The sequence below is a fragment of the Ictidomys tridecemlineatus genome, chromosome 7 (genome assembly GCF_052094955.1).
Source record: "Ictidomys tridecemlineatus isolate mIctTri1 chromosome 7, mIctTri1.hap1, whole genome shotgun sequence".
Lineage (NCBI taxonomy): Eukaryota > Metazoa > Chordata > Mammalia > Rodentia > Sciuridae > Ictidomys > Ictidomys tridecemlineatus.
In genome coordinates this window covers 64459455-64482834 of record NC_135483.1, presented here as the reverse complement: position 1 = coordinate 64482834, position 23380 = coordinate 64459455, and the positions used below count along the sequence as shown (strand labels likewise).

At 36.7% G+C, this 23380-nt stretch overlaps 1 protein-coding gene across 2 annotated transcripts; it reads left to right on the top strand.

Moving 5' to 3' along the window:
• The first annotated feature begins 1220 nt into the window (after nt 1-1220).
• Nucleotides 1221-19105, top strand: Ggh (gamma-glutamyl hydrolase). Of its 2 annotated transcripts, XM_021724913.3 has the most exons (10): nt 1294-1442; nt 2835-3051; nt 4272-4383; nt 7972-8022; nt 10142-10226; nt 11068-11209; nt 13382-13488; nt 13569-13659; nt 16705-16842; nt 18684-19105. In XM_021724913.3, exons 3-10 carry the CDS (start codon nt 4280-4282, stop codon nt 18803-18805), a joined length of 840 nt encoding a protein of 279 aa, XP_021580588.1. In that variant the 5' UTR covers nt 1294-1442; nt 2835-3051; nt 4272-4279; the 3' UTR covers nt 18806-19105. The 2 variants fall into 2 exon arrangements, with proteins under 2 accessions (XP_005323027.1, XP_021580588.1); XM_005322970.5 differs by lacking the exon at nt 2835-3051 and having other exon boundaries at nt 1221-1442.
• The last annotated feature ends 4275 nt before the right edge of the window (nt 19106-23380 follow it).

Genomic DNA, 23380 nt, shown 5'->3' with positions numbered 1-23380 from the left:
TTAATCCACCTGAAGTTTATTTTTGTATATAATGCCAGGTAATTATTTATTTATTTTTCATTTGACAGCCAATTGTTCCAGCATCACAAATTCATATTTACAAAAGCTCCTTGTCTATTCAGTCATGCTTAAAACCAGCTTGGCATTTTCACAGTATCTTTCATCACACCCTTAAAGACTTATCTCTCACCACACCCTTCTACAATAGCATCATTTTCTTTTTAAACCAGGCTACTTATTGAATTCTTCCTGAAATGTGTTGAAACTCTGCCCATGTTTACGCCACAAGTCATGTTCTCTTTTTTTCCTTACTAGATTGTGAAAAAGTCCCTCTTATGACAAAGACATTGTCCAATTCCTCTTTTCATCCTCAATATGATCAATAAGGTTGTCAAATGCCACCTAAATTTAATCTAAATTTCACATGGCCTGTTCAAGTGGCAACTTTTACTTCTTAAAAGCTATATATCCATATATTTAGGAATCTTCAAAATGCATATATTAAGTAGGCATCAAAGGCATAATTTCTGCCCTTGTGTAGGACAATCTATGGTGGCAGCAGTGAGGTTTATCAGGACCAGGCATCGTTTGCGGGGGTGGCCTAGACTTGCCCCTTGAAAGACAGATGCCAGGAGTCACCCCTCCTTGACCCACTTCTGAGGTGAGGCGATGCTGGCACCAGCGACCCTGTTCACGTCCTTTGTCCTGCCCTCTTCTTCATTTCCTCCAGACGCCTGGTCCCCCCAGATAAGCGGCCAGATGTGGCAATCACCTCCGAGGACACAGGCTTTCTTTACATTGAATGTCGTGTCGTCGGCATTCCTAGGGGCAGGCCCTGACCTTTTAGGTAGCAAAGTTCTCAGGCGACTTCTAGAACCTCTCGCCAGCCTCCCTGGCTGCTTGGTTACCACACTGGGCCTGGCGGGGACCCGCAGCTCACCCTGGAGGACCTTGGGCGGGCTGCCGCGCTTCGCACAGGCGTCTTAGAGCCGCGAAGACGGACTGTTTAGGGGGAAGATTCCAAGCAGGCGGAGACTAGCCAGTGCCCGCCTTAGGGTTTCTGGAATCTCGGCGGAGGCCTACCGGCAGCGCTGAGCGCGGCCGCGCGCGGACCGAGCCATGGGGCGGGCGCGCCGTGCGCGCTCCCAGAGCCGCCCGCGTCCGCCCCCCGGCCGCCGCGCGTGCGCGCCGGGACTACATTTCCCATAGGCCCGCGCGGCGCAGCGCCGTCCGCGCCCCCGCGAGCCAGGGGCCCTGAGGCCGCCGTGGCCGCCGCGGCGCTAGCCCGCACGGCTGCAGTGCCTTTGAACTGCGGCGGGAGGCGGCCGGCGTGATGGCTAGTCTGGGTCGCCTGCTGTGCGTGGTGGGCCTGCTACTCTGCGGGGCAGCCAGCCTGGGGCTGTGCAAATCCCACACAACTGCCGCGAAGAATCCCATCATCGGTAAGAAAGCTGTGCGGGGACCGCAGCTGGGTAGTGACTGGGTGTCAGAGCCGGGACTCCAGCCGCTGGGCTCCAACTAGCATGTCCCCTGTGTTTAGAAACCCCCCAGCACTTGGTTTAGAAACCCCCCAGCACTTGGTTTAGATACTGTTTTAGTACAAGAGCCAGGGCTAGCCACCTTTTGTGTCATACAGAAATGTAGGAGGTGCCTTGTAGATTTCCTTGGCCTCAAAAGGCTCTTAGGAGTGGGCACTGTGAAGAACCTTGCGGATTTTCCTTTTTAATCTATATAGCTTGGCGTTTCTACTAAAAAATCCATTTTTTTTCACATTGCTAGGAATTTCTATTTTGCATCTAGGAATTTTATACATTCATTGTTATATTTATTAAAATTTCTCTGGTTGGGGATGTATTTCAGGATACAATGGAATAGATTAGATAATCAAGAACTTGACTTTGTTATTTTCAGCATCAGGTGGCACTAGTGGCTGGTATGATCCTATTGTCAATTTTATCTAGTGTTAAAGTGAAATATATAATTTTTACTTACAGCAAGCTTATTTTTAGAGTAAAATCAGTGTGCATTAACAGAACAGATGTTTGAGATAGAGTCAGGCAAAGCTACTAGGAGAAATTAGATTGGGATTAAAATTTGCCAAAGAAATTTGCGTGTGGACAATTAACATTAGTTTTATCTCAATCTATGTAGGATTATTTCATTCATACTATTTTTCCTTCCACAAAAATGCACTGTATTCTGTAACTAAATAGAAAGTAGATTAGTATTTTTTTCACATGTATGGGTAACACCCAATTTTCAAATAGGTTGCTTACTAATATTTGAAATCTGATATGTCTTATTATATAGCTATTTGTGATGATGGTCAGTCTTCAAGGAAATTTTTTATGTAGATAGTTGCATATTGAGCACCCAGGAGGAGGTAAAAGGAGAGATTAGATTCATTTTCCTTTGCTAGAATTGAGTGTAGCCCTAGGTCAAATACAGAGGAAAGGGAGTATACTTTTGGTCACCCTGATCAATTAAGACAGAATGGTTGATCACCTTGTATGTGCAAGGCATTGCTCTAGGAAAGGCAAAGGAAGAATTCACAAAAGTTAGGATATACCTTAATGTATGTGTGGGATTTTGGTCATGTGTCTAGGGATAAAGTACATACAGCCTAAGTTCTTTTTCCAGGGTTGGGAAAAGTGAGTATATGTGGGAGATGGGAGCAGGGTGGATGTTGGTGGAATTTATTCTAATGTCATTTTTTTTTTTCCTTCTTGCCCCTATATTCCCATGAATACCCCATGACCCGCTTTGTGGCACTTCCCCTGCCTGCTCTGTACCACTCCATTTCCTATGGCACTCCCTAATTCTTCTTTTCCTAGCCAAATTTAATTTTTCATAATGAAGACAATCTTACCATCAAGGAGAGAAACAGTCTTATTGAACACATTTTGACATTTGACATGTTAACTGAGTACGTGATATGTACCAGTTATTGGAAGAAGCTGGAAATACAGACATGATAATACTACAGGCTCTTCCTGTCAGGTGGCCTACGGAGACATTGAAAGTGTTCCAAATGAAATGATGTAGGAACAGGTACTCACCAGGCAGACTTTTTTTTTCCCTTCTCTTTTGGTGCTGGGGATTGAAGCAAGGGCATTGTGCATGCTTAGGATGTTTTGATGTGTGCTAGATGCTAGTATTGTGCGGACCTGGGTTGCAGTGATAACAGGAGGCCAGAGAGTTGGGTGGGACAGAGGATGCAGGGTCTTATGTAGTTTACTAAAGTTTAGGAACCCATTGAATGCTTAAACAAACTTGTGACTCCTGTGGATCTGTCTCTATCTCAGATCCTCTTGCTTACTCCCTTCCCTTACATGGCTCTAGTCAAACAAACTCCTTACAGTGTGACAGGCTAACTGGTGACCTTTGGTCTTGCTGTTCCCTAGCCCTGAATTGCTCTTTTCCCGGGATATTTGCAGGTGGCTTACTTTCTCGCTTCTCTGAAGTGCTGACTCAAATATGTTCTATTTTCTTAGGGAGAACTTGCCTGGCCACCCTGGTTAAGAGATTATAAGTGAGACACCACCTCCTTTGCTTTACATTGTCTCGCTCCTTGCACTTAACCACCAGCCATCACACTATATCTTATTTCTTTTTATCTTTTTTTATTATTTGTCCTCCCTTCTTATTCTCCCTCAGGGAGTTTTTGTTGTTTTTTCATTCTTGTTTTCCTAGTTTAGAACCTAGCATGTAGTATAATTCAGCAATATTGAATGAATGAAGTAGGTGATAAGCTCATCTTTGCTTCTATGTGGAAAACTGGTTGGTTTTGGAGGTTCCTTAGGAAAGCAGAGAGACCTTTTAATAGTCTGGGTTGGGAGAGAAAAGATGGTGCTTGGGTTTAGGTGGTGTTGAAGAGATGTGGATAGAAGATATTTCCACACTGTTGCTTTATCCGGCAAGGAAGCAGTTGTGTCTTTTGAGTTGTATGGGAAGGGAATGGCCACATGTTAGATTTAGGAATGTGTGCTCTGAGATGAATTCCAAGTCTGAGGTTACATAAAGGATGCTGGTGCTATTGGAGACTTCTCTGGAAGCTTTACTTGGCCTCCCAAATGTGGTGAAAGATATGAGGCTACCTGAAACTCAGATCAGCCTCCTCTATTCTTTTCCCAGACTCTATGGATCGACTTGCAGGAGATGCTTCCTATTTAGTTCTGTGAATTGAAAAAATAAAATAATATTTTTAGTTTTAGTTTCTGACTAAGAAATAAAGGGATTTGCTTGAAACTAAAACTTTTCTTAAAATTTAGGAATATTAATGCAAAAATGCCATAAGGAAATGAAAAACTTTGGAAGATATTATATTGCTGCATCCTATGTGAAGTATCTAGAGTCTGCAGGTGCAAGAGTTATACCAATAAGGTATGTTTTAATTTTTTTATATGGTTTATAAAAATTTCAGTGTCTTATCTCCAGAATTAATGCTTTCTCTCCTATGAGTGTATCATTTTATTTAAAAGTAGTAACATTGCATGTGATTTTTTTCTCACAAACCTAATGCTTGCAGTCTGTCATTAAATTGTTCAATGAATGAAGCTGTATCTATAGTTTCAATAGAAATTGTTGAAAATGAAATGGTAATTTCCTTGCCCCAGAAAAGTTGGTTCCCACAAACATCATGAAAGTAATGGAATAACGGAATTTACAATTGAACCAGCTTTATTCCTTATTATTAGGATAAGGGGACAATTAGGGAGTGAAGAAGATTTTTAAATGATGACTGTAAAAAAGTTCTCATGCTCTGGTTTAAAAGTTTTTAAGGACTAATGCAGCAGTTTTGTTACTTCATTATAAATTAATGGGGTTTTTCAAGTTTAAAGGAGATACATTATTTTGGGGATAAAATAGTTCAGTAAGAAAAAAATGATTCATCTCATATTTTATTATCAGCTGAAATTAGTATATTAAAATCTCCCAGAACCCTCATCTAATCTGTTGTGATTTCACACAAAAAACACAACTTATTCTGTACAATAATTTTTTTGTATAATTCCTCAGTAAAAATTAAAACAAAGAAGTAACCTACCTAACTATAATAACAATAAAAATCAAAGTCAAATATTACAATTTAGAGTATTGTACCACAAAATGTAATGTTTAAATTTATAAGAATTGTCTTCTTGTTTGATATTTTGCATTTCAATTAACTCTCTCTACACTAAGATGAATGTTTGCTTTTAACATTAGTCTTTAATTTTTTAGTAGCAAATTGAATTTTTCAAATGAAATTTTACTTGGAACATAGATGATACCAGAGTTTTAAAGCTGAGGAAGAGATTCCTGAAAGTTCCCAGCAGGACACAATATTTCAAGTTTTTAATCAGGGAATTATTTTAATGCAGCTGTTTTTTTTTAGGGTGCTAATCCTGATAATGTGTACAGGAGAGAGAGACAGGTTGCTCTCAGGTAGCCTACTTCAGAGGCTGTTGTAAGTCTGGGTGTGAATGATGAGGACATGCATGACCTAGAGCAGTGGTCCTGGGGTTGATAATACAAGTCCTTAAAGAAGTCAGCAAGACATGATGACTAATAAAATAAAAGGGCATAGGGAGGAAGAAAGAGATGAGAAAGACGGAAGTTTTGAAACCAGGCATGTTTTGAAATCATACCGCTTGCAGAATACTGGAATTTATGACAGAGATGCTGACAGTGTGTCTGTCAGCATATAGTTTAATCTCCAGTTTGCTTGCTAAATAAAGTATATCATAAGGTGTATTGCTTGGACTTTGCATCATGTGATCCTGTAGAAATGAGGAAATACAAAGGAGCTAAATTCCCAGACTAGCATGTTAAAGGATTACCTAATGTAGAATAAGAAGGAAGGGCTCACATCTTTAGTGTTAAGTTCCTGTCTGTATTGGGTTGTTGGGTGCTGCCTCCTGTAGTTTAGAGGGGAAACAGAAGAGGATGGGAGACATAGGCAAAACTCAGTGGTAGGTGAACAAGTTTATCTTTGGTCACCTATCTTCTTTTTGCTACCTTCTCTCTCAGGCACAAGTTGCTCTCAGGTTGCCATCAGTTCCCACTTGTAGGACTTATGTGGAAAGCAGTGTCCTGCCTCCTGAAAGGGTAGTACATGGCAGCCATGGCTACTTTGGTTTAAAAATGGGTTTCATTCACAGTGGTAAGACATTTACAAAATCTGAATATTTGGCTTCTTTTGAAGATGATTATGTGAATTTTTTTTTTTTTTTTTTTTTTTTTGTGGAGTGTCATTATATTGCCCAGGCTTTCCTTGGTTTCCTGGGCTCAACTGTGATCTAATGTTGAATGGAACATGTGCTGTTCATTGGCATTGGTGCCTGCTACTCATTTCCAAGCTGCTGAAGCAGGGTGTCATTTACCATCATTACCAGGCTTAGCTATTCTTTTTTTTTTTTTAGTTAAGAAATGAACTATTTCTTCTATCTTTTTGAGAAGCTTTTGTTTCAAGAAATGCCTTACAATGTGCAAATAACATCTGTGTTCAAAAAATGTGACCTGATCTATTTTCTGTCATAGGCCCCTGAAGCAAGAGAGTTTGTGACATACTCAACAATTAGCCTCCTTAATAATGATAAGTGGGGTCCAAAGATTTAGTCATGGACAGTGTGGGAGCTGACTGTTTAGAATAGTGATGTCACTGAAACTAGTCTGCATAGCTAGCTGGCAGGAGTCCTTAGCGTGCAGCTGAGTGATCTCCATCCATTCTGATTCCTGATGGTAGTGGTTTGCTCCTTCTTATTTAAATACCCATAGGGAGGATCCTGAGACTTGGCTGATTGGTTTCCTTTTTTGTTGGCACAATCTGGAGAGATTGCACTGGCACAGTACTGAAAACGTGTGGATTCACATTTCACCTCCCTGTGGCTTTCGAAGACAGGGCCTCTTGCCAGTTTATTTTCCATTTAAAACAGTAGTAAGCACCATTCCACTATCACCCACAGCCTTGTGATTCTCTGCCAGAATAAGATTTACTATGAACTTCTGAACCTGTACTTGTAAAGCTTATTTGGACTTAGAGGACAGCCCAGAGGGGTTTGTGTGCAGAGCATAACCAATTCTAGGCATCACAGATGTCTGCTTGATAATGGGAGTGTTCTAACTCTTTGTAACACTTGTTCCTAGGTGAGATTTGGACTGAGATTGGCAATGGATTATAAGTTTAGTTTTTTTAGGGGATGGAGAGGGCTTCTATATTGCTATTCTCTTATAGAAACAAAAGACTGCTAAATGTAGGAAAGTTTTTGGAAGAATTTCACAAACATGAAGCTCTTTTTTGTTGTTCTCGAATTTTACGGCAACATTTAGAGGTTGTTGCCAATTGTCATAGATTAATCACATTGGATTTATTCTGTATTCAGGATAAAAATCATTAATAACATGGTGATAATTAAAAGGTCCTTAGGGATGTTTGCTGAAGGATGCTTCAGAATGATTTAGGCCAGTCCACTGTGAGCTGTGTGTAACCTGAACTGTTCTGGCTTTTGAGTAGATAGACAGTAGTTCCCAGACTATTGCAGCTGGTTGATGGGGATGGAATTTGGCATTTTTTTGTATTATTTTTATCTTGCAGAGCAATTAAAGTAATTAGAGTTAAAATAAAGTAGCATGATAATAAAGTTCTCTAATCTTTACATAAACTACTGAAAACTCTTAGATTTTTTAATGATTTTTGGCTAACAGAAATTATTGGTGTCCAATTTTTGCATATTAACTCATGTTTTACATAGTAAGTTTCATTAGACCATAGAAAAATACATTTACCTGTCTGATGAGCAAAACAAGGGCATAATTATGTAACTTTCATGTAGTTTGAGAAAATGCCTCTTCGGGAGGTAGATGTTGTCTACCATTTAAGAATTATTTTTCATCTGGCTTTTGAAAATTAATGTGATAACTTTATTTGGAGGTATAATTTCTTCCTTAGGTTTCAGAAATGAATATTTTGTAAACTGTGTTTGTTTTCAGGCTTGATCTTACACATGCAGAATATGAAAAACTTTTCAAATCTATCAATGGGTAAGTTACCTTGATACTTTGTGTATGTCACCTCAGTCCTGTCTATCAATTGGTTTGATACAATGTATGAGTGTGTGCATATCTGTTTTTGCAAAAAAAACAAAAAAACAAAAAAAAATGGGTGGCATGAAATTAGTTTTCTGAACTTTTAAAGGAAATATTTTTTCTGGGAGTTGCAAAAGTTCTATACAGAGTAGGAGGTTTCTAATCAGAAAATATATAATTGTTACATGATTCTTTTTACATGTGTAACATCTTTGTGTTTCTTTTAATGCTTATCTAAAATATTTTGAAGCAACTTTGAATAGTAGGGCATACTGCTTTGCTGAGAGGATTTATGTAAGTCCTATATCTGAGGATATCAATTGATTATCTTTTGGAAGTAATTTGACTAGAACTTGGAAAAAACTTTTTTATTCTCTAGTTTCACCACAAAAGATATGATTGTTTAAGTCACAGAAAAATGCTTTTAATCATTTGAATAAGGGTTCTACATTACTCTTAATTGAAGGAAGAAAGTGAATGGAGCAATTAAAAACTGTTTAAGTATCAAGTTGGCAAAGATAAAAAATTTGGTAATACTCAAAAGTGAGGATATGTGGAAACAAGTATTCTCGTATTTTATTAGTGGGAGTGTAAATATTCTATAGTATTTTGGGGGCAATTTTGTAACATCTATTGAAATGAGAAATAAACATATCTTTTGACTTAGGAACTTGAAAAAACTCCCAATTTAGAAGTTATTTAATAGTTCATCAGGTGATTATAAAGACTATAATCATTTAATAGACTACCATGCAGGAGTTAAAATTTAGTGAATCTAAGCCAGGCATGGTGATGCATGCCTATAATCCCTGCAACTCTGGAGTCTGAGGCAGGAGGATTGCCAAGCAACTTTGTGTGTCCTTGTCTCAAAATAAAACATATAAAGGGCTGGAGATTTAAGCATCCTTGGGTTCAATCCCCAATACAAAAAAAAAAAAAAAAAGGAAAGAAAGAAAATAAAAATTGGTATATCTATAGATGCTGCTTTGGGTTGCTGTTGTCATATGAATGTTAATGATATGTGAAAAACACAAGGCACTAATGGTGTATATGGTTTATTTACTATTTGCTTTTGGTTTTAAGATATTGGTGAGGCGATACACATAGCAATTTCTATCATATCAACAAAAAATTTTAACATTGTTTCAGGGAATGGGGTAGGACGGAGTGTTTTAACTATAAAGCTTTTTGAAAAAGAGCTCTGTTACTGTTTTTACTTTTAAAAATCATGTTTCTGTATTGCTTTTTTTAAAAGTTATTTGCCTTCAGTTCAGTTTGGTTCAGTAAATATTTACTGTAAAATCAGTTCACTTTAGTAGAACATTTACAATGCTTGTTATGTGCAAAGTACTTTGACAAGGACAAAGATAAATAAATTCAGACTAGAATATAATTGAAGAAACCCCCAAGTATACTTTTGGAATTACTTCATCTTTTCCTACTCTCTCCCAACTGCATTCCTATTTGGTAAGGAATCTGAAATAGTAGTTGTGTAGATAGGAATTAAAAATTTTTGGTAACTGGCTTGTCCACATGCCCAGTGTGCCTTCATGGAAACCAAGCAGTAGCTCTTAAATCAGCAAGGGGATGCCTTCTGTGTCTTCCCCACTAATATTATGCTTTGACACCAATTCTTACTCCCATATGATCATACTTTCCTCTACAGCAAGGCACTGGAAGCTGGTCTCTTAATTAGGGAAATCAGGGGTTGTAATTTACTGTTTCTGAATGTCACCAGAAAAAGAGCAATACTCAAATACAACTTGAAAAGAACCTTTTTTTTTTTGACCCCATACTGTTTGGGGCGGGGGATGAAATGGATGAAAAGACAGAACTCTGCTTCAAAGGAATTGTCATTTGAGAGGGACAGTGAAGTTTTACTATATGAAAGAACTTTAATGAAATTAGATATACCAAATTTGGTCAAAGGCAGCTTTTAAAAATATATTTTTTAATTTGTTCTAATTAGTTATACATGACAGTAGAATGCATTTTGCCATGTGTGTGTGTGTGTGTGTGTGTGTGTGTGTGTGTGTGTGTATGGGGGCAAAATGCATCTTAATTGATGTTTCAGAATCCTTTTCCCTGGAGGAAGTGTTGACCTTAAGCGCTCAGATTATGCTCAAGTAGCCAAAATATTTTACGACTTGGCCATACAGGTAAATATATGTTATTTCTTATCATTCCAGATGGGTTTTATCAGTTTCTGTGAGTATGATTCTGTTTTTAAGCACATGGTATTGCTTCCTTCACAAGTAAAGTAGCCTCATACCCATTAACTTTTGAGGCCCCTGTTCTCCAACAGCCAGTAGCTACTTCCACTCTTTTTTTGTGTGTTTGTGTTGTCTTCTAATTCTTGGCTTCTATGTGTGAACCACAGTCTTCATGTGGCTTAATAATTCTGCTATCTCCTTCTGTTCTCTTACCTTTTTATTACATACTGGGCATTGTTCCTAATTTATTAATTATCTCCTCTTGAAATTTGCTTTTCTTCCCAATCCATTCAATACTGTATCACCTTTCTTGCAGTTAACTTAAACCTTAAAATAATTAATTTGCTATGCAGAAACTCTGACTTTTCCTTTGTAATGTTGCATATTAGGCCTACCTTTGAACCATAGCTTAGACCCTTACTGTTTCTCCCCTTAACTATTGATACATTTACCTAATTAATCTTGCCTAGTGTCTTGCCAACTCTTTCTTAGATATTTCTTGAAGTGACTGCTTTTAGCATTTGAGACACTTGCTTGGAAACTTTTAATAGCTAAGCTAACCTGCAATCTTTTATAGCCACTGGGTCAAGATATATAGTGGGTCCATAGCTCACTTTTTCCAGCCTGTGTGGGAGTTTGGTCTGAAGAGAGACTGATAGTCTACTTATGGATCATAGGCAAAGTTTTAGAAATCCATGTATAAATCTGGTAATGAGAAATCACATGTGTAATTTTTGTTTGAAAATTTTGAATAAACTTCGTTTTCTTTTTTTTTCATTCTGCAAAGAGTTATGATGATGGAGACTATTTTCCTGTGTGGGGCACATGCCTTGGATTTGAGGAGCTCACTTATCTGGTTAGTGGGGAGTGCTTATTAACTCACACAGAACACACTGTTGCAGTGACATTGCCGCTGAATTTCACTGGAGGTGAGGATACTCTTTAACCCCTTTAAAAATATATATTGAATAGAATTACTAAGCAGCAAGTATCAAAGTAAAAAAATGCTTATATCTTTGATTTTTAAAGTATCTACACAGGCTAAAGATGTGAGTGATGACCTTTGTATTCATTTTTGAGAATGACTTAAGGAATTTTAAATTCTGATATCTCTTGCTCCCAGTGATAATTGAGATCATGTGTGGTTAAGAACTCTGAAACTGGTTTTGAGTCCTAGTTTTCTTACTTTGGACTAGGAGAATCATCTAATCTCTCTTACCATCAAATTCCTCATTGAAAAGGGGTTCTACCTCTGAGGAATTTTTCGTGAGGGAGAATTAAATAAGATTTTTGTTGTTGTTGTTAGTGTGTTAAGTGATTTAAATACAACTCTTTATGTTGGCTATTATTACTACAGTGTCAATATTTTCCCCATGGTTGCCTACTTTGTTTCAACCCCAGCTGTGTATACTGTAATTTAATTTTGGCACTAAATATCTGGATTTAGTTCAGACCCCACAAATGAAAGGGTATGGTCCCTAGCAAGAACGCCTTATTTCAGATGCGAAAATCATATTCCCAGGCCACCCACTTCTCTTACTAACTTCTGCAAATTTGGGGTTTCCCAGACTTCTGATGTTTGTAATTCAGAACAAGGAGTCACAAAACTCAGGAAAGTACTGCATTTGCTTAACAACCAGAAAATCCATTGAGCTTTGGTGCCCAGGGTTGGTTTTTGTTTTGTTTTGTTTTGCAGCACTGGAAATCAAACCCAGGGCATTCTATCACTGAGCTACATCCCCAACCCTTTTTATTTCTCTTTTTGAGACATTATTTCTTTAAACTGCAAAGGTTAGCTTTGAACTTGGAATCCTGCTTAATCTCCTAGTCACTAAGGTTATAGGCATGCATTCCCATTTTGCAATGAAATACCAACAAAAACCCTTGCCTGTCTAGGTTTTTTATTGGTATTTTATTGCAAAAGCATAATCGATTGAATCATTGGCCACATAATTGAACTCAGTATCTAGTTCTTCTTCCATTCCCAGAGGTTGGTCTTAAAAGTCAGAACCTTCTTATCATGTGGTTTGTCTTTTTGGTAATAAGCTCCATCCTTAGATAATCTACCCCGAGTTCCCTCATTCGAAATAACAATGACTCTTATCCCTTAGAAAATTGCAAGGGCTTTAGAGGTTTTATCAGGAACATAGAATGAAGACAAGACATATTCTTTGTTATATCACTGAGTGTAAGTACATAATGATTCTTGTACATTATTGAATGTATAGATTCTCAGAATTGAATGCTACCATTTCTTATTCTCATAAGAATTTTGGAAGGAAAATAGTAGTAGGCATACAAAGAACTTAAAAAATGCTTTATGCTTTTGAAAGGTCTTTCTTATTATCTCAATTATTTTAAAAACTCTATGGAAGGTATGTGTTTTCATTCAGATTATTTAGGTTATATGGCCAAACCCAGCTTATACAGAAAAGCAGTATTCAAGGTACTGTTGTTCTCATGGAAGCTGTTAGCCAGAAGAAGGGGCTTGATTTAGAACAACTAGCATCAGAGCCTTGAGTATATCAGGATTTTTTTTTTTAAATTTAATCCTCAGTTGTTATTTGAGTTTATGTGTCTGACTACAGAGGCTTCAATGTTGACCACTAAGATACATTGCTGCTTTGATCTGTTTACCAAGCAGAAATTTTTTGGAATAGTTAATGTTATTTTCTACATTGTTGGTATTTTTAATCTTTTAAGTTCTAGATACCTTTTAAAATATGTTGGAAGTTTTGGATTCTTTCCTGGGAAAACAATTATATAAACACTTGGAAAATTCTACATGTTTTTCAGAGATGTCTGGGGAATTAGGGTTAAGATTCTCCTCTTACTCTATGGCCAGCATACAAATTCTTATATCAGAAGAATTTTACTTGTTCATATTAATACTCTGGAAGAAAAATAATTATTCCTGAAACATATTTGGATTTCTGTTAAACAAATTTTGTGCTTGTTTGGAATAATCCTGTGGTATTGACTGTTTTACTTATGTGGTTATGGTGATTATGTCTTTATAATGACCTTTCTTTGGCTGCAAAAAATGGGGATTTTATTTTTCTTGGGTTTAAATTATATATCTTGTGCTTAAATTACTTTAGCTACATTGCAGAGCAGAATGTTCCAGAATTTTCCTGCTGACTTGTTGCTGTCATTAGCAACAGAACCCCTGACTGCAAATTTCCACAAATGGAGCCTTTCCATAAAGGTATCACATTAGATATACAGGAAATTGATATATTTAGAATAGCTACAGATTTAATAATTTTCTTTCATTTTATACTCTAGAATTTTACGTTGAATGAAAAGTTAAGCAAGTTTTTCAGTGTGTTAACTACGAATAGAGATGACAAGATTGAGTTCATTTCATCGATGGAAGGTATGTGTCATTGTACCATGTATACTTTAATTCATTAATTTTGATTTTATGTATGTCTTATAAATAAAATCAATTTACTTTAGGGCCTTAAGGTGGAAATGAAGGCATTTTTGGAGATAAGAGACATAATTGTCTGAATTTCAAATTTTATGATTTACCGGAATATTTTCTAGGACGAGGTGATGATGATAAACAAAAACAGGGGCAGGGGGACAGGATAAGGACATAAATGAAGAAAGTGACTTCTGTTTCTAACTGTATTACAAATTAAGTACTTTGACAGATTCTCCTCCAGACAACAACAGAAATGCTGTTGATAGAGAAAAGCATTTTTCTAAAGTACATTGATGAAATGCTAAGAAAGTAAGGATATTCAAGCCTAAAACTCTGAGTTGACCAAGGTATTTGTACCAGCATTAGTGTCAAATCAGGAAAATTTGAAAGTTCAGGACCTGCCTCCATGGAGAGTACTAGATGGAGCAGGAACTGAAAGGCTGTACCTTCCATATAAGAGTGAACTCAGAGACTATAGCTGGAGTCCTGTCTGCACAAGTGCCAGGAGAACTGCCCATCTTGAACCTGCACTAAGGGAGTGGGGTGGGTGGAGTCAGTAGGCCTTGAGCACTCAGGATGACAGGTTGGTCTCCTAGTGTGGTCTATGCTAATTGGGAAGCTGGACAAATCTCAAGAATTTTACTTAAAGTTGTCTCATATTGGTAGTGCTCACACATGAATGTCAGAAGCAAATAGAAATCATTCTTTTTGGAATAGCAGTCATTCATTTGAGACTTCAAGGAATTCCTACATATAAGATTTGAAGGAATATGAGCAGTTCTTGCCCCCCCAAAATCAATAATACACAGGAAGCAAAATACCATGTATAAGAGATCATAGAAACAACAGATACAGAGTCAGCCTGCTACAAATCTTAGGTATTAAATTATGAGGTACAGTGTAATATTTTAATTTTTAAAGGAATAAAGGACACTTAAAAATATAAGTATGAAACAATCAGACTTGAGCCAAATTCTATTAGAATGAAGACATAGTCGAAATAATATCAGAAGACAGGTTAATCTGAAGGTTAGACATGGTTAAAGAGAGATTAGTGAACTAGATGAAGACAAATCTGAAGAAAATGTGCAGACTCCATCATAGACAAAAATGTGAAATGTGTTGACAGAAAAGTTGGAATCTGGAGGCTAGAGTTAAAAAATTCTAACATTTCCAACTAAACTCTTGAAGGAAATTGGGATGGTGACAAAATGTATTTACATATTGACAAAAAAATACTGGCAAATAAAAGACCTAAGTGAAAAGGAAAACTACAACAAGATTTTAGAGGAAGTAGAGGAGAATATCTTTATGCTCTTGTGTAAGGGAAGGAGACAAAAAAAAAAAAAGAAACACCATAAAGTAAAATATTGATGAAATCAGCCAGGTTAAGAAGTTGTGATAAAAAATAGAGGAGAAACAAAAGGAGATATTTGTAATGTGTATGACTGGGATAGGATCACTTTTTATCTTATATAATGTAAAACCATGAATTAATAAGGAAAACCTAGTAAATATGGTTGAGATGTGGGTCTTTTGCTGGTATCTTCATGAATAGTCCTAAGGCCAGAGAAAAAGAAATGCCGTCATAAGGAGGTGGGAGGGAGGCAGGGGGAAGGGATGAACACTGTGCCCACAGCTGTTTGCTGGTAGACTTTGCCTCCTGTAAACCCCAACTATGCTGCCAGAAAATGTTTCCCTTTTTGTGACATGCTCTCCAGTGGAAGAGACTGGTAGGATGTGAGAGGACAGTGCTCTTTCCTCTGAATATCTCTACTTTTCAGCTGATTCTCTTCATTTCTCCAAGCACTTCCTGGAGGTAGTCATGGTTATAATTACAAAGAAAAGTATTATAAAAGGGATTTTTTTCTTTGAAATGAGGGAAGGCACAGGTTAAGAAGAAAAATACGTAAATTTTTCAGAAGGTAAGCCAGGCATGGTGGCACACACGTAATCCCTGTGACTCAGGAGGCTAAAAGGAGAATGGCAAGTTCAAGGCAATCTTAGCAACTTAGACTCTTAATTAAAAATAAAAGGGCTGGGAATGTCTTAAAGTGCTCCTGTGTTAAATTCCCTATATTAAAAAAATTATTATACATATTCACTTTTTAAAAAATAGTGTAATTTTTGAAACATGTAAATGTTGAGAGTCACTAAATGAATCCCGGCGTATCTATCTCAGCTTCAACAACTGTCAGCATGTCCCTATTCTTATTTCGTATCTATTTTTCTCTCCACACTGAATTATGTTTCTAAGCTAATTCCAGGAATCATACCATTTTTATCCATAAAGATATTTATTAAGAGTTCTAAAAACAGTTGATTTTTTTTAACCAATCTGTCTTTAGTACCAAGTTTGAACTTATAAAAGCTGTTTAAAAAATTGATACCCAAAGTCATGAGGTACACAGAATTTAGGCTGAGACAAATTAGCTAATGTGAAAGGATACCAGAAGTGGCATAGTTTACTTGTATAAGTCATTATGGGATGAAAATATGGTTTGAAGTAGTGGGTGAAGAGATACCTATTTGAAAGAATCTTGTGTCACTAATTAAATATGCACTTGAGGCTGGGGATGTAGTTTAGTGGTAGGGTGCGTGCTTAGCATGTATCAGGCCCTGGGTACAATTCACAAAAAGAAACAAAACAAAGACTGTGCATTTGACTGTTTAACTGTTCTGTATTCCATGGCCAAATTATTTTACTTTGCTGTGATTATCTCAAAAAGCAAATCATATTACAAATGGTAAAAAGTGAAATTGAATTAAAATTAAAATTGTAAATCAGTGGAATACGTTATTGGGAATATTCATGTAGACTATGAACAGAAATTCTTTATTTTGTGTCTGAGAGGTTATTCATAATTTTACTTTGTCTTTTGTATTGAGTTTTAAAATACTGTTTTGTTTTACATAGGATATGAAATAATGTAATTATAAAAAACAACTTAAACCATTCTTAATACTTACTAGTTTGTGTTTTTCTTAAAGGATATAAGTATCCAGTATATGGTGTCCAGTGGCATCCAGAGAAAGCACCTTATGAATGGGAGAAATTACAAGGCATTTCACATGAACCTAATGCTGTGAAGACTGCATTTTATTTAGCAGAGTTCTTTGTTTCTGAAGGTAATACATGGATATATAATCTTATTACTCTAGTATTGAAGGAAATTGTGGACTTCTATGTACTCTTTTTCTCTATAACTGTCTCATAAGATCTGTAGGTTAACTTTAAAAAAAACAAAAACAGATACTAAATAATGTTAAAGCTCTGTGTTTGAGATACTAGATAGTCAAGTAAAAGGAAGACAGTTATTAACGGTATCATAGATGCTGCAGTGGGCTGAATTCTTGAACAATAGCTTAAAGAATCTTCCTTTTTCTTTCTTTCTTGAATTTAGTTTTTCCTCCATTGCTTTCTTTTCTTTTCTTTTTCTTTATTAGATATACATCAGTAGATTTTAAAAAAAATTGATGGGCCTTTATTTTGTTCATTCATTTATATGTGGTGCGGAGAGTATTTTGACATATTATACAGATATGGAGTATAATTCATTCTAATTATGATCCTATTCTTTTTAGAAATAATGCTTTAATTATAATAATTTCTCAGGATTAAGGTGTTATTTTTCTAAGACAATGATGTTTTGTGCTGGTTTGTGATTTTAAGGCATTGGCACATTGAAGAAAGTTAATAAACTTTGTCTGCTTTTTGGGGGTGGGGTACCAGGAATTGAACTCAAGGGCACTTGACCCCTGAGCCACATCCCCAGTCCTATTTTGTATTTTATTTAGAGACAGGGTCTCACTGAGCTGCTAAGCACCTTGCCATTTCTGAGGATGGCTTTGAACTTATGATTTTCCTCTCTCAGCCTCCTAAGCTGCTGGGAGTTCAAGTGTGCACCACCACACCTGGCTTTGTCTGCTTTTTAATGATGAAAACACAGAAATTTTCATTCTATTTTATGTTTGTGGATAAAATCTAGGATTGGTTATAGATACTTTTTTTTTTTTAAGTTGAGTGATAGGTGTGTAGGACAGGGGTATGGACACAGTTTGCAAGGAACAGAGCATCACGTAGGTGGGGTGTGGCTACTTGAAGACATTGGTGAGCCTTATTTTCATCTTATCTCTAAGCTCGCCTTAAGCTTTTTATCTACATTCCCACTCTTATTGGGAAGCCAGATGTACCCTCTACTGGGTTCATTCTGGTTTAGAATTATGTGTAGTTGAATGGATGGTTTTCATGACAGAGTCTCCAAATTGAAAAACAAAAACATAACCTCTCATATGCAGCATTAGTTCAAAGGAACATTTTTCTGTCATGGGCAGAGTAGCCTTCACTGCAGTTTTAATCATATGGCAATTGTTGGTTCTTTACTGCCAATGTCCTTGTTTCTGAAAATGCCAGGAGAGCCTGTGTTTACCTTATTTGGACTTTAGGATAAAGTCTAAGTTCTTACCCCCTCACCTGCAAACTTTACCATACCTCCTTGCCTTTTAGAGTTCTGCCTCATCTGTGAAGTGCCTGTCTTCCATTTGTTCCCATTTCACCTGTGCCAACTTCTCCGTCCTTTTTACTCTTGTAGTACCTCAATGAGGTATACTATAAATACATTGCAATGTGTGGTTACTAGGCTAAACTTGTCCTGTTTGTATTTCTAACCCCAAGCCCTGTATCAAGTCTCCTGCACATGTAGCCTATTTAGTCAGGGTTTGAAAGAATTGGGGAGCAAGCATCACAGGGCCCTGGTGCAGGGTAACTACAGCTGCTGCTTTACTAGGCAACTGTCTAAACCAGGCACTCCTGTATTTGGGGGGAAATTCTACTTTGGGGGGAAATTCTGAAAACCATTGTCTTCTTGGTGTTTTACCACTTAATAATGCTGACTGCAGGAAGAAATATAGTCTTTTTGAAACCTTGTCATGCAATCTTTTTTAACAACAAACTTTGTTTTTTCTTGTAGCTCGGAAAAATGATCATCACTTTGAATCTCAATCTGAGGAGGAGAAAGCCCTGATTTATCAGTTCCGTCCAATTTATACTGGAAATTTTTCTTCATTTCAGCAATGTTATATGTTTGATTGAAAATCTTTGATGTGTTAACAGAGCACTTTGAATAATTCTGTGATTAAACTATTATAATAACTCATTATTAATGGCAATATTAGAAAGCTACAGAGATTCCCTTTCTATGTGATTAGCTCTGATTTTTAAATCAATATATGATTTTTTAAATCACCTTTGATAATTCATCAGAGACAGATAATCATAGTGTTTTCATGGCAAAGCCTTTATGTCTGAAGATAGAAAAAAAATGTATTGAGAATTCAAATTTTTTTTCTGATGTACTGATTTTAGAAATAAATACCACTCCTTACCCATCCATCCCATTTTTATTGGGAGACTTTCATTTTATATTATTATTTATGGTGTTGGGGATTGATCTCAGGGTCTTATACATGCTGAACAAGGGCTCTGCTGCTGAGCTACATTTCAGCATTAAGAATTTAAATCCTACCTCTATACCCTGGGATGCCTCCCTCCTTTGGGTCTCAGGATTATGTTGTTGTGTGAGTGGTATGTGTGCAGAGAAACATAAATATCTCCTTTTGCCTCCATTTTAGCTCTGCAATTAGAGGGCACACATCCTGCAGACAGTCTGTGCCTTGAACTATTATCTTCTATCATGTCTAGTACACAGGCCCATGATGAACATCTGTGATGGAAAATAATTAAAAAGCTGTCATTCATTGATTTCAGTGCATTTGAATATATTTCTCAATCTGTGCTACACTCTTTTATCCCTTACCATCCTATATAGACCCTCAAAAGTCTGAAATTTATACATTCCCTAAGGATAAGCAAGCTGTTAGAAAAAAAAAAGAGGATTTTTTTGACCTGTGTTTAATAAAATGTGTTTATGCATCTCTTCTTTGTGGTCTTTAGAGCTGCAGCTAGAGAACAAAACCCCAGGAAATTAGTAAAAACATTGGAGGACATTATGAATGATATTATTTACAGAAAGATAAGAATAATAATCTGAAGAAACTGAGAGGTAAATCACACTCTTTGAACAAAAAGGATGAATGGAATATAGAAATTGAAAGGATTGACAAATTTAGTCAGCCAAGAAAGAACTTTAATAGAAATCTGGCAGACTTAGTTTTTTTTTTTTTCTTTCTTTTTTTATTATGTCTTGCTGTCTAATGTGCCATTTCTGGCAAGGCTCAAGTCTTCTTCCACTAGAAAAGGTAGTGGCACTATTCCCACTCCCCATACCAGGCCTCTTCCTGACCTTTTGTTAGAACCATATAGATCTGCTTGTCTTTGCAGAGCCCTAACGGCACTTCACACTGACTGCTCATTCATCACTCATGCTGTGTCCATCCTGCCCATGAATATTGACTTCTAGTTGTTTCCGGTGGTTCTTACTGGGCTTTATTGATGATGCCCACAAATGCAAGAAAATGTAAAAAGATTGTTTCTGCTCATGTTTAATTTACCATTTTCCATGTACTTTTTTAGAGTCCTCATGCTAGAATCACTTTATTCCCAAAATGGGATTTGTTCCAAAGTTGTGTATACCTTGCTTTCCATACTCCATCAGCGATAGGTAAGGGTTTGAGGACAAATGAGAAGAGCAGGCTGTTCAGGTAGAGAAGGTCCCTCAGTGAGCCAGGTACCACTACATCAGTAGGAGCAAGAAGGACATTGATGAGAAAATTTGCCTGTTAATGCTTTGAGCAGCAGTCTGGAAAACCCTGGGCCTTACAGTGTGGAGGGAGCAGAGGCTGAAGGAAAGAGTGGCTGTAGGAGTGTATATGGATTAGAAAGAGGAACTACAAGAAAGGAAGGATTGGGTAAGCCTGGGCCTTGTACATAGAAGAGACAGAAGATGTATTCCCTGCCCCAGCTCACAGCTGATTTCAGTTTCCATGGCTTTTTAGAAAAAAGTTTTTATCTTCATCATTTCTCATTCTTTTACTTATGTGGAATATCCCAAATAGAAAGAAAATGTTGATATTAAGGGCCTTCACTCATTTCTATTCAGCTAGATTGCCCTAAGAACCCACAGTTTAGGCCTGGCACTATATTTTATGAGGGCATATTAAGTGTCTCCTCATTTCCACAAAGCAAAGTAGGGAAATCCTCAAAACCTTGTGCATAGGCCAAGATTCCATGGTTTAGAATGGTCCAGCAGTTTCTGAAAGCATAGAGATAACTACAGTGGAAGTCTACAAGTCCAGCGCCTGACACACAGTAGGACCTCAGAGAGTGAGTGCCTTTCCTTCATTTCTCTACCTCTCTGTGATATGGAATGCCTCCGAATGTGCTGGGTCTCTCTGTTTTTACTCTACAGAATTGTGAGAAAATATACCATTGCAGGGTTTTCCCAGGGGAAGAGTTAAAAATAAAAGTGCCATTCCTTAGGAACAGAAGCTTTGTTATTATTTTGTTTGGAGCCTTATTCCATTTAACAATTTTTTTCTCAAATGAAAAATGTTTTTATTACATGTATATTTTTAATCTAAGAATAGTTTAAAATTAACAGATATTTTGCAATAATACTTGAGAAACACTAGATGTCAGGAGAGAACCAACTAACCTCATGTTTGGCTGGTTGTTTTGCATTCAACCATTTATAATAGGTTTTAGAAAATTGCTAGAAACCTAAAGACATTTACTCATAATTATTACATTTATTTAAGTATTAATGGTTGTATAAACATTGACTTGTAGCTACTACTGGATGTTTTCCACTCTGATGAATGAAGAGATTCTGATGATTCAATACAAATAAACAATTTAAAGTATCTATTAGGGGTCAGTTGTATTTATATATATAAATTTGTGTACCATATATAAAATTCCAATCACCTTTCTCCTGCCTAACTGGGAAAAATCTAGGATATGGAAGTGCTTTCTAGATGTGCAAAAAACCAGACCATCATAAGGTGAAAGATGTTGGTGGGGAAACCTGGAGAAGGCAACAAATTCTTGATCACCCCCTGTAAATATACTGGTGAAGTGCTTTAAGTCAACATGGACATGGTTCATACTTTAGCCCTATACAGATTATAAATTTTTATCATAACCTACTCTAAACCTTGTAATGGTTTCTCCTTCACATTTAAGAAAAAGTTTTTAATTATTAGTTTTCCTGTGAAGCTTGTTTCTTTTTGCATAAATTTGGCATGATTTCAGGTTTTCAATTCTTTGGCATTTATTATAGTTCTCATAAACCTAACTAGAGTCAGGATATCTTAATCATCATCATCTAGATTATCTTTAGAATTTATAATATCACTTTAACATCTTTTGCTGTAGTTGAATTCAAGTTATCATCTTGCCCCTCAAAAGTTTTCAGGGAGAAATTCAAGGATTTGAGAGAATTAAGAGACTCTCAGATTGTTAGGGAATTTAGATAATATGGTAGGAATTGGGATTTATTATTCCCAATTAGGAGTCCTAGACAGTATTTGTTTTAGTTTAGTCACATCACTTCCAGATTATATCAAATTGTTTATAAAGAAGTCACAAAGTCCTTCTTGATTAGTTCATAGGTCTTATTTCCAGCTTCCTAGTGGATAGGAGTGGGAAAGAATACCAGAGTCAGAATGCCAAAGATCAAGTTCTACTTCTGCCACTTCCCAGCTTCATAACCCTGGACAAATCTCATGATCACGTGTCCATGAAACTTACACTGAATACTTCAGATCCTTTGGAATCATCCTACAAGTTTTTTAAACAGTGTAAATATTCTTGAGTCTCCGATAAGCTGAAAAATGATTTCACACACTTTTTCTAAGGTCAAATAACACAATAACAGTTTTCAACTTAAATTAGCAGAGCAATTTTACATTTCCAATAAGTAAATCCTTTATTTCAATTTTGTAAAATAAATTGAAGTGAGGATGGATATTAAAATCTTTTTTCTATTATAGTTAAAAGAATCTAAATTACTTGGTTCCTGTTTACTAGTCTCTACCCAGGGCCAAAGGAGCTAACAAATAACACATGCAGATCGTTGGTGTAATTAAAAAATAATGATTGATCCTAGGGGAAATAGCCATATTAAACAAGTTTTGAACTTAGAATAGACTTTAGAACATTAATATAACAAGGGTATTTTTAAAAATTGAATTCAGAGCCTCCTTCTGTTTTTTCCCTTGGCATATTTTCACACAGTTGCAAATACAATTTGTGTGTCACTTCTTTTGTTTCACTGAATCAAAAACATGTTCCCTTGTGGCTGTTTGGCCATCCTAGTAGACAGGATCTTTGCCCTTTGGGAGGGTTGGATGGCTGAGATATTAAGGATTGGTCAGTGTAAGAGGCAGATGAAGACTCAGTCAGGGCAGGAGTTGTACTTTCCAAAGTCCAAAGTGGGGGCAGTGAGGCACATCCAAGTCAAAGTACACAAGTAGAATCAGAAAATACAAGAACAAAAGGACCAGAACAAGCCAGTAACTGGACAATGGAACCAAATATTCAGGACTGAATCAAAGAAAGCTTCAAGTGTGAGAACAGGTTTCAACAAGCCAGCACAGTTCAGGCTGTGGGCTACAGTATCCAGAGTGGTCACAGATTACTTACGGGGTTCAGGAGGGTGACAAGTGCATGTCTGTCTGTCTCAGAGATATGGTAGTAAGGATCACA

Excerpts from the sequence above, each read along its gene's own strand:
- Ggh (XM_005322970.5), top strand. The coding sequence starts at position 1,334 with ATGGCTAGTCTGGGTCGCCTGCTGTGCGTGGTGGGCCTGCTACTCTGC. Across the intron at positions 8,023-10,141 it reads CTTTTCAAATCTATCAATGG|AATCCTTTTCCCTGGAGGAA; the intron begins GTAAGTTACCTT and ends TTGATGTTTCAG. Across the intron at positions 13,660-16,704 it reads GTTCATTTCATCGATGGAAG|GATATAAGTATCCAGTATAT; the intron begins GTATGTGTCATT and ends TTTTTCTTAAAG.